The 16,777-nt window shown below is 47.1% G+C and overlaps 1 protein-coding gene across 1 annotated transcript in view; it reads left to right on the top strand.

Annotated features, from left to right (window-relative positions):
* Positions 1 to 16,777, top strand: part of TNS1 (tensin 1) — a gene marked incomplete in the record, with an annotated part of 1,098,810 nt that overhangs the window by 827,790 nt on the left and 254,243 nt on the right. The window contains 1 exon segment of the mRNA XM_029605104.1: positions 2,345 to 2,428. Coding sequence (XP_029460964.1) covers positions 2,345 to 2,428 — 84 coding nt within the window.

Below are 16,777 nucleotides of genomic sequence, written 5' to 3' on the forward strand. Positions count from 1 at the left end.
GTCTCACTGACTCTAGCAGTCACATGTAGGGTGGAGTCTCACTTCCTGAATGACACGCAGGGTGTGGTCTCACTGACTCTAGCAGTCACATGTGGGTGGAGTCTCACTTCCTGAATGACACGCAGGGTGTGGTCTCACTGACTCTAGCAGTCACATGTAGGGTGGAGTCTCACTTCCTGAATGACACGCAGGGTGTGGTCTCACTGACTCTAGCAGTCACATGTAGGGTGGAGTCTCACTTCCTGAATGACACGCAGGGTGTGGTCTCACTGACTCTAGCAGTCACATGTAGGGTGGAGTCTCACTTCCTGAATGACACGCAGGGTGTGGTCTCACTGACTCTAGCAGTCACATGTAGGGTGGAGTCTCACTTCCTGAATGACACGCAGGGTGTGGTCTCACTGACTCTAGCAGTCACATGTAGGGTGGAGTCTCACTTCCTGAATGACACGCAGGGTGTGGTCTCACTGACTCTAGCAGTCACATGTAGGGTGGAGTCTCACTTCCTGAATGACACGCAGGGTGTGGTCTCACTGACTCTAGCAGTCACATGTAGGGTGGAGTCTCACTTCCTGAATGACACGCAGGGTGTGGTCTCACTGACTCTAGCAGTCACATGTAGGGTGGAGTCTCACTTCCTGAATGACACGCAGGGTGTGGTCTCACTGACTCTAGCAGTCACATGTAGGGTGGAGTCTCACTTCCTGAATGACACGCAGGGTGTGGTCTCACTGACTCTAGCAGTCACATGTAGGGTGGAGTCTCACTTCCTGAATGACACGCAGGGTGTGGTCTCACTGACTCTAGCAGTCACATGTAGGGTGGAGTCCCACTTCCTGAATGACACGCAGGGTGTGGTCTCACTGACTCTAGCAGTCACATGTAGGGTGGAGTCTCACTTCCTGAATGACACGCAGGGTGTGGTCTCACTGACTCTAGCAGTCACATGTAGGGTGGAGTCTCACTTCCTGAATGACACGCAGGGTGTGGTCTCACTTCTAGCAGTCACATGTAGGGTGGAGTCTCACTTCCTGAATGACACGCAGGGTGTGGTCTCACTGACTCTAGCAGTCACATGTAGGGTGGAGTCTCACTTCCCCAATGACACGCAGGGTGTGGTCTCACTGACTCTAGCAGTCACATGTAGGGTGGAGTCTCACTTCCTGAATGACACGCAGGGTGTGGTCTCACTGACTCTAGCAGTCACATGTAGGGTGGAGTCTCACTTCCTGAATGACACGCAGGGTGTGGTCTCACTGACTCTAGCAGTCATGTAGGGTGGAGTCTCACTTCCTGAATGACACGCAGGGTGTGGTCTCACTGACTCTAGCAGTCACATGTAGGGTGGAGTCTCACTTCCTGAATGACACGCAGGGTGTGGTCTCACTGACTCTAGCAGTCACATGTAGGGTGGAGTCTCACTTCCTGAATGACACGCAGGTGTGGTCTCACTGACTCTAGCAGTCACATGTAGGGGTGGAGTCTCACTGTCTTCCTCAACGACACGCAGGGTGTGGTCTTACTGACTCTAGCAGTCACATGTAGGGTGGAGTCTTCACTTCCTGAATGACACTGACTCTACATGTAGGGTGGAGGTCTCACTGTCTTCGTCAATGACACGCAGGGTGTGGTCTTACTGACTCTAGCAGTCAATGTAGGGTGGAGTCTCACTTCCTGAATGACACTGACTCTACATGTAGGGTGGAGTCTCACTGTCTTCGTCAATGACACGCAGGGTGTGGTCTTACTGACTCTAGCAGTCACATGTAGGGTGGAGTCTCACTTCCTGAATGAGACTCACTTCCTGAAGTCTCACTGAATGAGGACTTCCTGAATGAGTCTCACTTCCTGAAATGACACACCCTGCGTGTCATTGACGAAGACAGTGTCTCGTCAATGTAGGGTGGAGTCTCACTCCTGAATGACATGCAGGGTGTGGGTCTCACTGACTCTAGCAGTCACATGTAGGGTGGAGTCTCACTTCCTCAATGACACGCAGGGTGTGGTCTCACTGACTCTAGCAGTCACATGTAGGTGGAGTCTCACTTCCTCAATGACACGCAGGGTGTGGTCTCACTGACTCTAGCAGTCACGTGTAGGGTGGAGTCTCACTTCGTCAATGACATGCAGGGTGTGGTCTCACTGACTCTAGCAGTCACGTGTAGGGTGGAGTCTCACTGCCTTCCTCAATAACACGCAGGGTGTGGTCTTACTGTATCTGATGTAATCTTGTCAACTCTGACATAACAGACAGAGTAGGATCTCACTGTATCTTTCAGTCATGTACAGGATGGAAGTGATTTTCCTTCTGCTCGGATCTAACTTGGGTCTCTTGTCTCCACAGCGCAGATCAGGCCCTGGACAGGTTTGCTATGAAGAGGTTCTATGAGGATAAAGTACTTCCAGTGGGGCAGCCATCCCAGAAGAGGTCAGTGCAGCCTCCTACGCTCCCATTGGCGGATTGGCTTGGGCTTTTTCCTAGATGCAAGGGTTTTTTTCTGATGGGAGGCGCAGGTTTACATTTCAGAGAGCTGGGACTGCACTCTGCATCCTGCCATGCTAGAAATCTAGGGACTAGGGGTCTCTTCTGGGCTCCTGCGTTGGTGGAACGTGGAGGGTGGTGCTCTGGGATGATGAAAGGTTGTGACACCTGCTGGTGTTGGTTTAAAAGTAGAAATTGGACATCTTTGGGTGAGGTAACAGCCAAGATCCTGTGCGTTAAGAGAACGTGTGATGTCACAGACACTAGATAGTGATGTCAGTAGAGGAATGAGGCAGAAGAATGCCTGCGCATCAGAAGATCGATTTCAGTAATCAACGGCAACGAGAAAGCTGAAAACAGAACAGAAATAAGATAAACTTCTAAAAATCAGGATTTAAACAAAAAAAATGGAAAACTGATAACTAATCCCAGTAAATGCTCAGGTATATTCAGCAGGGTAAACATCCTGCTGAATATCCTCAAATAAAGTTGTCCAGCAATATCTAGCTGGATAACTTTGAAACCTAACGGGCTTATGTTTGAATATCGCCAAATAGTTTTCAGCGTTCTCCAGAAACATGTTCCCAGATAACTTTACCTTATCCAGCTATATTCAAAGGATATTATTGCAAGAATATACCTGCCTAAGTTACCTGGGTAAGTCTGACACTGAATATACCTGCCTAAGTTACCTGGGTACGTCTGACACTGAAAACACCTGCCTAAGTTACCCGGGTACGCCTGACACTGAATATACTGCCTAAGTTACCCGGGTACGCCTGACACTGAATATACCTGCCTAAGTTACCCGGATACGTCTGACACTGAATATACCTGCCTAAGTTACCCGGGTACCTCTGACACTGAATATACCTGCCTAAGTTACCCGGGTACTTCTGACACTGAATATACCTGCCTAAGTTACGTGGGTAAGTCTGACACTGAATATACCTGCCTAAGTTACCCGGATACGTCTGACACTGAATATACCTGCCTAAGTTACCTGGGTACGTCTGACACTGAATATACCTGCCTAAGTTACCTGGGTACCTCTGACACTGAATATACCTGCCTAAGTTACCTGGGTACGCCTGACACTGAATATACCTGCCTAAGTTACCCCGGTACGTCTGACACTGAATATACCTGCCTAAGTTATGTCTGACACTGAATATATCTGCCTAAGTTACCCGGGTACGTCTGACACTGAATATACCTGCCTAAGTTACCCGGATAAGTCTGACACTGAATATACCTGCCTAAGTTACCCGGATACATCTGACACTGAATATACCTGCCTAAGTTACCTGGGTACGTCTGACACTGAATATACCTGCCTAAGTTACCCGGGTACGCCTGACACTGAATATACCTGCCTAAGTTACCCGGGTACGCCTGACACTGAATATACCTGCCTAAGTTACCTGGGTACGTCTGACACTGAATATACCTGCCTAAGTTACCCGGGTGTGCCTGACACTGAATATACCTGCCTAAGTTACCCGGGTACGTCTGACACTGAATATACCTGCCTAAGTTACCCGGGTACCTCTGACACTGAATATACCTGCCTAAGTTACCTGGGTACGTCTGACATTGAATATACCTGCCTAAGTTACCCGGGTACCTCTGACACTGAATATACCTGCCTAAGTTACCTGGGTACGTCTGACACTGAATACACCTGCCTAAGTTACCCGGGTACGTCTGACACTGAATACACCTGCCTAAGTTACCCGGGTACGTCTGACACTGAATATACCTGCCTAAGTTACCCGGATACGTCTGACACTGAATATACCTGCCTAAGTTACCCGGGTACGTCTGACACTGAACATACCTGCCTAAGTTACCCGGGTACGCCTGACACTGAATATACCTGCCTAAGTTACCCGGGTACGTCTGACACTGAATATACCTGCCTAAGTTACCCGGGTACGTCTGACACTGAATACACCTGCCTAAGTTACCCGGGTACGTCTGACACTGAATACACCTGCCTAAGTTACCCGGGTACGTCTGACACTGAATACACCTGCCTATAGTTACCCGGGTACGTCTGACACTGAATACACCTGCCTAAGTTACCCGGGTACGTCTGACACTGAATACACCTGCCTAAGTTACCCGGGTACGTCTGACACTGAATATACCTGCCTAAGTTACCCGGGTACGTCTGACACTGAATACACCTGCCTAAGTTACTCGGGTACGTCTGACACTGAATACACCTGCCTAAGTTACCCGGATACGTCTGAACACTGAATATACCTGCCTAAGTTACCCGGGTACGTCTGACACTGAATATACCTGCCTAAGTTACCCGGGTACGTCTGACACTGAATATACCAGCCTAAGTTACCCGGGTACGTCTGACACTGAATATACCTGCTAAGTTACCCGGGTACGTCTGACACTGATATACCTGCCTAAGTTACCCGGGGTACGTCTGACACTGAATATACCAGCCTAAGTTACCCTGGGTACGTCTGACACTGAATATACCTGCCTAGTTACCCGGGTACGTCTGACACTGAATATACCTGCCTAAGTTACCCGGGTACGTCTGACACTGAATATACCTGCCTAAGTTACCTGGGTCAGAAAGAAGGGGTGCAGTAGAGTAAAGGAAAGCCACTGCTTTTCCCAGGACATAGGCGGCACGGATCTATCTACTCTTTGGGATCCTGCCAGGTTCCTGTGACCTGGGCTGGCCACTGTGAAACTGGATACTGGACTTGATGGACCTTTAGTTTGACCCGGAATGGCAGTTCTTAAAGTTGATGCTATGGTGAACTCCTGGACCAATGACCTGGCTAGGAGCCGAGTTGGTAGAGCATAGGGGAGAGTCTTAGGCACCTGGGAAAGAGCATAGCATTTCTGGAAGTATTATCCGCTCATGGCAAGGGAAGGAAAAGGCTCTGTCAGATCAAGGACTTCAGTGTACAACTCAAAATGTGGCATAAGGAGGAAGGTTTCAGACAACAGGGCTAGAGCCCTACTTGGAACAATAAAAAGCTATACTGAAGCGATGGCCCATATCTTTATGTAACTGAGCGAGAAATTCAGATCAGACATTGACGGGCATTGAACTAAGGAATGGGGGTAGAAGGCCAAAGCTGACACCCCCGAAAAATAAAAGAAGTTTGCAAGGAAAAATCAGAAGTGTGAGAAGCTCAGTGGTCTACCCTTGACTAACACAACAGATCGGAGAAGTAAGGAAGAAGCTACAGAGTTGGAGACAAGGCGAGAAGCACAAATGTTCCACAGTGACATAGTAAATGTCAGCAGAAAAACACCCAAGTGGACCATCCAGTCTGCCCAGCAAGATTTATTTTAGGGTAGTAACTACTTCTCCATTCAGGTCACCCCAGTTAACACAACCCCGTTCATACTTTAAACCGGTGTTTCTCAACTCTCAGTTTGCTGTGGCATTTTCACCCATCTTTGCAGCAGGGTTGTGATGATGGGGGCTATCAGGTCCCTCTCTCCCTTGCACTCCTCCAACCCATTCAAGAAGAAGGACTGAGTCCATCCACTCTCAGTGCCCCTCCCAAGCAAGAAGGCAGCACCCAGGAGGATCGATCTCCACTCAGTTCCATTCCTTCCCCCAGCCAGGCAACCCCCCCACCTAGTCCATCCAACGGGTGTCGACCAATGACGCTCTCTTGCCCCACTAACTCCAACAAGTAAAATGGTGCTAGGCAACTTCACAGGATCATGTGATACTGCCTAGTATCACCCTGTTTGTCGGATTTGGCAGGGCAGGAGGGTGTGTGCTCTTTTGGCCCTATCACGAGTTAATGCCCTTTGAATGGGGTGAGGGGCTAACCTAGCTGGGGCCAAGAAGGGGGGACTGGGGATGTTGCTTGGCCAGGAGGGGCCTTTATCTTAATTTATTGGGGTAGAGGTTGAGGGGCCATGACCCAAGGGTAGGGGAAGGAAGCAGACCTTCTTCTTGACTGGGGAGGAGATTGGACTCAGTGAGAGGGAATATCATAGGCAGTTTAGAATAAGAGCAAGACTTAATTATACCTTCGGAGGCGTAGTTAAGTATTAGCATTCTCGGCGGCTTAACACAAATCGCTTTCATTAATGAGGTTTGTGCTAACCATACACAGATATTAACGAGCTGCCTATTATTCCTTCCTCAACTTGTGCCAGGAATTATTGCAGTACTGGTAATAAAAGCGCATTAACATCACTTTAATGCAAATTTACCGCCGTTGTTACCTTTCGCTGGTATTTAATATAGCTATTTTTTTTTTATTTGGATACTGCATTATCCCATAGTTCTAGGCCAGAAGTGGCCAACTCCGGTCCTCGAGGGTCACAAACAGGCCGGGTTTTCAGGATATCCACAAGGAATATGCATGAGATAGATTTGAATACAATGGAGGCAGAGCATGGATATCCTGAAAACCAGGCCTGGTTGTGCCCCTCGAGGACCGGAGTTGGCCATCCCTGTTCCAGGTGAGTCACAAAGAAACATAACATATAAAACAATCACAATCGCAATTTCCTCAAGATAATTTTCCAAACGTTTCTTTACACGTAAGTGCTTTAAGAAAATTCCTGAAAGCTTTAGCACGTCTCCTTGCATAGTGACTGGTAATCGGTTCCATAGACAGATCTGCAACCGCCAAAACCCTCTCTCGAGTATCAACAAGCTTGAAGGCCTTATGACTCGGTATTTCCGATAAACATTGATCAACGGAACATAGGCCTCTTGACGGACTTTACATTTTTAACAGCGCGCTAATACATGCTGGCACTTCTGAACTAAGAGCTCTGTGAATCACGTTAACACGTTAGTAGTTAGACCCTAAAGTGACTTGCCAAAGATCACAGCGAGAGGGAGTGGGAGAAGCAGAGTTTGAACCCAGGAGTCCTGGTTCCAGTGGGGCTGAAAACGTGGAGATGTTTTCTAGCTGAAGCACACGGTGGGAGCAGTGTTTCTTAAAGGCCTGGTTGTCCCTGTACTCCAGGGTCATGGCTCTTCTCTTAGGAGTCCTAAGCTGCTTTTGGCAGGGACACTCCTTCGTCCTCTCCAAAGATTCTGAAATGCTTTGAGTACAAACGCCTCACAGTGCCCTGCAAGCTTGCTCTAGGCGCCCCATCATTAGGGGTATTCTAACTCCTTCCTGGGACTCACTGTGCCGACCTGGCATTACAGCAGTCCTTTGGCTATGGAAGGCATTTGCCATCTGTTTATATGAGTGTGCACTGTCATTTAGTGCTGTGTGTGTGTGTGTGTGTGTATATTTATATATTTATATATATATATATATATACACACACACACACACATTAGGAGTCAATATTCAAAAGCATTTATCCAGATAACGGTTGCATTATCCGGATAAATGTCGAGTTCTGAATATCATCGGTACTTATTCAGATAAAATTTAACTGGTTATTCTAGCGTGGCGTTGCGTTAGCTGGCTAGCTGCGATACCTTCAGGCTTTGAAAAATTCGGGCTTAAGTTACCTAGATAAATCTGACACGCAATATACCTGCTTAAATTACATTGAGCATACCTACCTCAGTTATCTGGGTTTAGGATGGTGATTTATCCAGATAAAATTATGGCCATGTCCCAAGAATATCCCTGTATTCCCTATTTTTATCCTGGCTGAATTGTACCTGGGTAAAAAATTATTCTGGTGTAATTTTGCTGGTTATCGGGGAGGGAAATTTAAGTTACCAAGGGAAGCCACAAGATTTCAGAGTCACCAGAACAAACTCTTTTCAGTATTGACCTCCTAGAGACTTAAACGTAGATTTTCAGAGCTGCACGTAGATGCACATGGACGCACTGATTTTATAACATGTACATGTATATGTGCACGTATGTTACAAAATCTGCTACCCGTGTGCACATGGGCGCACCCAAATGCTGTCTCACACGCGCAGGCCGGGGGATTTTAGCAGATGTGCGTGGCGATGCATTAGGGCCTATTTCCCAGTTCCCTCCCAGTCTGCCCCAGTAAAAGAGCAGACTTCCTAAACCCCCCTACCTAACCTGCCTCCTAGCCCCGACCCCTAAAACCCCGCTAACTACCCCATATTTTTTAATTTTACTACTTACTCGCGGTCCGCAGCAGCAGGTTACGCAGTCGCCGGGTCCTGGTGCGCGCTTGTGCGCAACTCAGACCCAATGCTGGTGATCCTGGCCCGTCCATTTTGGCGAAATCTTTTCCAATGCGTGCACTGAGAGCTAACACGTGTGGCTGCGGGGCCTCCTGAAATCCGCGCGGCCTGCGTGCGTCTCGGACACGTGCGCTTCTCCCGGATTTCCTGCGCGTAGGGCTTTTACAGTTTGCCCTTTAGAGCCGGCACCTCCCGTCCGCAGCTCTAAGCCATGAAGGACTTTCCTCAGCTTAAAGATTCAGCAATAGCAAATAGGTCCTTGCTGCCGGCGGATTCTGTTATCAACCAGGAAACAAAACGGTCAAATGCCCAGCAGAAATAGAAACCACCCCGTTCTTGCGCTGAATAAATCCCATTTATTTTATTTCCTTTTGAATACTTATATTTACGTAAAGAATCCCAAACAGGGCCTTAAAATTTCACTTAATTTAATTGAATAGGGTTTCAGAGATCTCTGTCCTCTGCCCTTTGTATAAGAAAAGCAGGAATTGGGGTCATGGAGTAATAGGGTAGGTGGGATAGGACTCTAAAGGGCAAATTTTTAAAGGGCCACGCGTGTAAGAATCGGGCATTTTGAAAAGGACCCGGCCATGCGCACCAGTGCCAGGTCCTGAAAAAGGGGGTGAGACGGAGGTCGGCCGGGGCAGCGTGCGCCGGCAGCTCAAACTACTTCTGCTCGGGAGGAGCAGTAAGTGGGGAAAAATAAAACATTTTCAGGTAGCTTGGTGGGGGTCAGGGTGCAGAGAGGAAGGAATGTTAGGCGGGGGGGGGGGGGGGGGGGGGCGCAGGAAGGAGCGGACTGGGATGGAACTAGGGAAGGCCCGAATGCATCGCAAGTGCGCGCATGCTATACCCATGTGTGCGCGCCGGGAACCACGCACGCTCCTCTTAAAATCTGCCCTCTAAGCGTTCAAACAGCACTTCAAATCGGTCCCACTCCTGTGCTCCCCCCAGTTAATTCTGCTAAAGAAAAAAATGAAAGAAATCTCTGCAAAGGTCAGTTTTTTAAAGCCAGCAAATATGACTGGAAAGGCTCTGCTTCTGTAGTCGGCCAGCCCAGTTGCAGAAGACCCGTTCTTGCCACCGGCACGTCAGATGCATAGTCTGACTGCTACGTTAGTGTAAGTAAGCTTTCCCCCAGCTAAGTCTGTTTAAAACAAAACCGAAAGAAATCTCAGCCAAGGGAACTTTTAGAGCACAAAATTCTTAGCAGCTACTGCTTCCTAGATTTTAGTGCCTGTCTGGGTTCTGAATAAGGAAACCGGATCCCTTTGTTCCTCTGACTGTCGGGTCAGCTTTCCCTGGCCTGGAGCTTGGGTGTTTCTGTGCTGATTAGCACAGCGTGGAGCCAGTCTGTGACCCATGTGCCTCTTAGTGTTTCAGGAGCTTCTGTAGATGCTTACACTCATCCTATGTATAAATACCATGGTGCGTTTATACACACTCGTCTGGGGAGCCTGGCTTTCCTCTCAGACAGAGGAAATCTGCCTCGCGTGAGACTTCAACCTAGAGCACAAAATGTGTGGAAAGTCATCGGAGAGCAGGAGTGCGGACAGATGGTACCGAATTGCAAACTGGAATGTTTCTCCCATCCAAGCAGCGATGGCAGGAAAATGGGCTGAAAGGTGGGTCTGAAGGTGGGTGCAGATTCTGGGCCCTTTGCTCAGGGACACCACCAGCCACCGAAAAGCTGTGATCTGCGTGGCGTGGAGAGATGGTGCACCATGCACATCCTGGGGGGTTTGTCCACGGTTCAAGGTCCTTGGAAAGCAGATGTTTGGTATCGGAGTGTCAGCTCTTGCAGCCAGTCGCTGATGACCTCTCTCTCTCTCTCTCTCCCAGTTCACAAATTCTTCAGTTTCATTGGAGCGCCAGGTGCATTTCCCTCACCCGGCTGTGACCCGCAGACAACAGGAATTTGACACCAGTCCAGCCATTGACAGAGCCTCCACTTCCTTTCCCACCCTGATAGCAGACGTGTCGCCACCAGCTGCCCCTTCTGACCTGAAATCTGCCATTGGCTCAACGTCTGAATTATCCAAGGATGATGTACATGAACTCTTGAGACTGCAGTGTTAGTGCAGAAAACCAAATGGCCCAATTCAAGAAGGGCGATTTCTGACTCATCCTGGGTTTCTGACAACCCCGTCCTGGTACATTCTGGTAAAAGTAGGGATAGCAACACCACATATCACAGGAGCCCATGATCACCCACATGGGGAAAGCGTTCAGCAGAAGGGGATCCTGCTCCTGCTTCTCCTCTAGTGTAGGGTGCATCGGGCAGCGCGGAGCTGTAGAGAAGCCTGCTGCATTGGTGAGACAGGCCGGATGTTAAAGGCAAGGGTCGACATCACAGGGAAGAGCGGAGCAACAGCTCCATGGGGGCAACACTTTTCAGAATCAGGCCGCTTGCCTCGGTGATCTTGTGATCAGGATAAATCAGAGGAAATTTCAAAACAATCCAGGGACGAAGTCAAAATGACAAGACACTATGGGGCCGATGCAATATTTGAGCGCAGAAAACGGGGCGTTCAGTGTTGCCCCGCCCGGCCACCTCTCCTGGGTGTGGGATCCAATATTTAAATGGGGGGGGGGGGGTCGCGCAGGAAAGGAGGCGCTAGGGACAAATGCGTCCCTAGCGCCTCCTCAGCGTCGGGCACACAGGAGAGGTGGCTGTTGAGCGGGTTGGGTAAATGGACGCTCAGTCTTCCAGCGTCCGGCATAGACACACACACAAGATACATGGCCTGGACCGTTTATCTTGTGTGTGTCTGTTGGGTGTCCAGAATTTTTTTTTCCAAAAACTTTTATTTTTTTTTTTTTGTTTTACTTAAATCTGCTTTCTTTGGTTCCTCCTACTTAGTACCGCAACGATACTGTTAGGAGGAATCACGGAAAGCAGGATCTTCCTTGTTTTTCAGTGCACCCTTGAGTGCGGCGTGCCTTCATGCTAACCCCGGGCTGGCATAAAATTTACCGTCTTGCAATGGGCGCCTTGGTCGCATGGGAAATATTTTGCATCGCAGGGATTAGCTAATAGCCTCGTCTGCACGGAATTTACATGTGATGAGCGCCATTAACTACACGGTAAGTTGGACGCGCTAATCCCCATATTGCATCAGGGGTTATGGGTTGAGTGACAAAAAAGGAATAAACGGAGACCTAGGTTTCCTACCAAATTATGAGCCGTAAAATTATACTGCCTGTCACCTTCTGATCACTCATCGAACCCAGCAGAAAAGGACCAAATGGTCCCTCCAGTCTGCCCAGCAAGCTTCTTATGTGGTAGTATCTGCCGCGCCGTGCAGGTTACCCCCATGTTTCTCTTTCTCTCGGTGATGAGCCTTCTTGACAATTCAGACAACGCTGCTTCTCGTACATTGTTTATGGACTTGGCCGTAGAAGCCGTCCTGTACATTTTCCCTTATGCCTGCGTATAAGTATCCCAGATCGTAAAAGTCAGGGTCCATGCTGGTTGTCATCTGAATTCAATTCCTCTCCACCCCTGCGATTTTGCACTTGCATGGAAGGCATCAAGGCTGCTTAGTTAAGGGTAGTAATCCCATTCCTTCTGTTAAGGGTAATAGTTCTCAAAAGCTAATCACAATATAGCTATGTCTATATCTTTCTATCTATATCTATCTATCTATTATTGAACTGTTTTGTTTTTATTTATTGACCTTTTATTTCTGTGCAGTCAAGTGGATTAGCACAGTAGCCAAACAAAGTCACATTAGAAGTAACTTGAAATTTTTAGCAACGTTTTAAAAACCTGCATTTCTAGAGGTTACCACTAGGTGGCACCAGACACCTTCCAGAATCGTTGGAGAAAAAGCGAATTGAGAGGCGAGAACAGCAGCTGTTCCCATACTTAGGCAGGAAATGTTATAAGGCAGTGTTTCAGTAGTTCAGTTAATTTTCTCCTGTCTAGACTTTGCATTTTGTTGCGTTTGGCCAGTTCACGGGCCCATCCTGTGACTTGGCCGCTCTTTACAAATTAAACACACAAGCGAAAATGCAGTAAACTGAGAGTGCAATTAAAATCTACCGGACATGAGGCATAGGCTTGCCATCAGAGATCAAAAGCGTCTGTAAATTAAAAGGTCGTCAAGGACGTTTTGACGGCTGACACACCATTTATTTTTCTAAGATGCCCAGGAAGCAAAGGACCAACTACTGCAAAAGCCCAGTCAGGAGTGTCAGAAAGATGCACATAGTGGGCACCTCTAACTTTCCCTGACTGGCAGATCGTGAGGCTTTTGAAAAATCTATAACTCCTTAGCTCGGATTTAATCCAAGGAGCACTGGAGTGATTTAGAAGTTTATATATTAATGAAAGAACTTTAAACTTCACTCCTACTGTATCTGGAGCCAGTGGAGTAGGTAGAGGACCAGGGTGATATGACCCCGTAACCTTGACCCAGTAACATTCTGAACGAGAGACCTTAGATAACAAGGCCGGTAGACCATAGGACAAAGAGTTGCAATGATCAGACGCATGGAAAATCAACACTTGGTGTACATGACGAAGAACTTCCAGATTTAGAAGAGGTTTTAAAATTTGTTAAAGGCAGTTGATACAGCTTTAAGCTGAAGGTGCATAGACAAGTTATAATCAGGAATTACTCCCACGTTTTTAAGTTGATGTGGTATCAGTATTTTACATTCCTCAAATACAAAATCAGATGGTATGTCAGCAATTGCAATTCAGCTCACAAGCGTCAGTTCACTCTTGTTAATATTTAAAGCAAGTTGATTATGGTACAACCAGTGTTTGATAGCAGAGAGGTATATGGAGATAAACACAAATGTAGCCTCCCAAAGTGACAACAATGGGAAGAAAAGCTGAATATCATCCGTGCAAATTTTGTAGTTTACACATTGGAGCATGGCAGATGTTAAAACGACACAGTAGATAAAGCGTAACCCTGGAAATTGAATACCAAGAATGAGGTCTACAAGAAAACCTAACCTGCTGTTTTATGGTCCATCAGATATAATTTAAAAACCATTGAAACCTCCCTCCCAAGGGAGAGAGGGTAAAGAGCAAGCTACCATGTGAACTGCAGCACAGAAAAAAAAAAAAAAGAGGACAATGCAGCTATGAAACATGAGGTGCCAGCCCAGGAAACCCAGAATGAGATTGAAAAGTTTTCCAGATCTCTTACTGTGAAGGTGCTTGAATGACTATTGAACAGATGAGTCAGAGACTCAGGTAGGGGATTTGCATGTCACAGCCCACTGGACTACTGTTGGTAACTTGCAGTGAAATAACACTTTAAATCTATGGATAACAACTAAATTACAGAACTATGACTGGAACAGTCCTACATTTGAGAATTCTGAATGTGAGATTTATGAGAGAAATATACAAAAAAAAAGACCTAGGAAGCAAACAGATTCTCACCTTGACTAACAAGGGAAGACAAAAGAAAAGCCAGACAGGATGGAAGGGTGTGCACATATTCTCTTTCCATGGTCCTGCCTGGGTCTTGGCCTTTTGGCTGAGAGAAGGTGTAACCATCCAGGCTGAATGGCTGACCATGAGCTTAGCAGAGCTAAAATTGCTGAAAGCTGAGATTGTGGAGGGCCTGAATAACTGAATGCTAAACAAGCCATGGGTTAGTGGAGCTATAAACCCAAGCCAAGAAAAATCCCCCTTACCAAGGGAAGTAACCCTAGGTCCCTCTTGAGCAAGGGGACCCCAGTGGCAGATTGAGCAGTCACCCAGGATGAAGGAACCCCAGAGATAGATCAGGAGGTGACCCTGGGTCCACCTTGAGCAAGGGGACCTCAGAAGCAGATTGATCAGTCCCCCAGGAGGGTGTGGACCTCAGCGGCAGATCAAGCAGTCCCTCAGGAGAAAGGGGGACCCCAGCGGCAGATCAGGAGGTGACCTTGGGTCCGCCTTGAGCATAGGGGCCCCAGTGGCAGATTGAGCTGTCCCCCAGGAGGGTGTGGACCCCTGTGGCAGATTGAGTGGTTCCCCCAAGAAGAAGAGGACCCCAGTATCAGGACCAGAGGTGGGAGCGTTACACCATGATAGTACAGTGTCAGATAACCCTATTTCAGAAAGCTGCTGAACTGTCCAATAGTACCAGCATATACCTTGTACTTCTATCAAAACCTCATCTGACAGTATCTACACTCGGCAACAGTAATGCTTCAGTGCTAAAATGCTTCCTGAACTCATACTTCTGTTGATCAAGGACAGTAAATTCATCAACAAGTCCACCAATTGATTCATAACAGCAGTGTCAATTACTTTTGAGAGAAAAAGCAGGGATGATATTGGACAATAGTTTGTGAGGACATTTGGTCAGCAAATGTTGTTTTCATTATAGGGTGAACCAAAGCACATTTTAAAGATGTATGTACAACACCCTCTGAAAGGGGACAATTCACATTGATTTATAACTAAAGGACCTAGGTCTTCCCTGATAGATTCTAATAATGCCAAAGCACAGAGATTTAAAGGGCAAGACGAATTGTTCATCTTATTTATGATTTGAATAATCTCAGATTCCATTTCACTTCACACACTTTAGGCTGAATGGCCAAAAGTACAGTTTGATCTGATCCAAATTGACTACATATCCCCTCAATTTTCTACAAAAAGAAGATAGCATGGACTTACATAATGCTTCCTAGGAAAAGAGTGCCCGAGTGCATAGCTCCTGTGGATGTGTGTGAATACTTTCCTCCCTGAGGCTTCTATCTGCTTCTAAGATGTCAAAAATCTTCTCAAGACAAGCCAGTAATGTAAAGAAATTAACTTGTTAAAAGCACAGCTAAGAAATCAGGCCCTGATGTAAAGATAGTGGCTCTGGAGGTTGAGGTGGCACATGCCATGTTTCTGGATGAGATGATATCCATGATGAAAGAGGTCTTGGAGAAGCCATCCTCACAAATTCACACAAGCCTAGGTGCTCGACTTGAAGTTGTAGTGGAGAAAGTTGCTCAGCTAACAAAACTAACACAAGGACTGATGGTGCGGTGGAGAGGATTCATGAACTAGGTGCTTCGCTTACGGTTGCAGCACAAAAACACTTGTGAATATAAAATGACGATTTGGAAAATAGAAGTTGCCACAACAACCTCAGGCTGATTGGAAAGCTGGAGTGAGCCGAAGCATCCAACCCAGTACATTTCTTCTTCCAACGCTTGCCAAACATTTTACAGTTTACCCCTATTACAGAGGACCTTATTATTGACAAAGCTCACAGGGCCTTGGGTCCAGCTCTGCCTGGAAGGCTTTGTTTGCACTGCTTTCGGGACAAAGTGAGAACAGCATGAAAAGCAGGCACCCCTTTTTTATCAGGTTGCAAGGATCTTTATTTTCAACACAGAAGACAAGAATATTCGGAGGTAAAGGCAAAGCTGTAAAAAAGAGAGCTGTCCTCTGCTCTATTGTACCCCACCAAGCTGAAGGTATTTGCTAATAGCGCACCCTCAGATATTTGAGTCAGCAAGACTGGCAGTTGCTGGGCAGCGAGATTGGCACCTTTGAGGGTTTGGTGGCATCAGCTGGGTTCCACTGGGTGGCTCTCTTGAGTGGGCCTTCTCGCTGGAAAAGGAACTCTTGCACCTACTAACCTTACTTTGCCCAATAATATCTCATACTCTATCAATACGGTTTCAGTGTCGCAAGAAGTGCACCGGAGTGGAGGAGTGTGCATCACGTCTTTCTTTGATTTGCCATTTCAGTTCATATCCTTTTTGACAACATGCATGACTGAGAGTTCATGGACTTAAAATGTATTGGTCAGGTCTGGACCACCGACCAGGTATTGATTTTTGATCAGTTGGTTCACCCCTACAAAATTCCTACTTCCATCTTCAACATATGTGAATTGCATAAAAGGTCTTCAGGAGGATGGTTGGATCCCTAGGCCACCACATCCAGTGGAACTTGTCCTATACAAACAAATAGGTAATACAAAATTCGTTTCAGGTTGGTAAAAAGGCTTGGTGGAAGTCTTGGTGACCGAATCTAGAGTTCAATCCTTGATACAGAAATAGAATGAAGAGTTGCTTGTGCACATAGATGAAGATGACTGGGGGACTTTGTAGGATGGGGGCTTACAATATTTCTATTTGCCAGAAAAGGGCTGACCTTATGTTTAGAATTCTTCATTGAA

The sequence above is a fragment of the Rhinatrema bivittatum genome, chromosome 6 (assembly GCF_901001135.1).
Source record: "Rhinatrema bivittatum chromosome 6, aRhiBiv1.1, whole genome shotgun sequence".
Lineage (NCBI taxonomy): Eukaryota > Metazoa > Chordata > Amphibia > Gymnophiona > Rhinatrematidae > Rhinatrema > Rhinatrema bivittatum.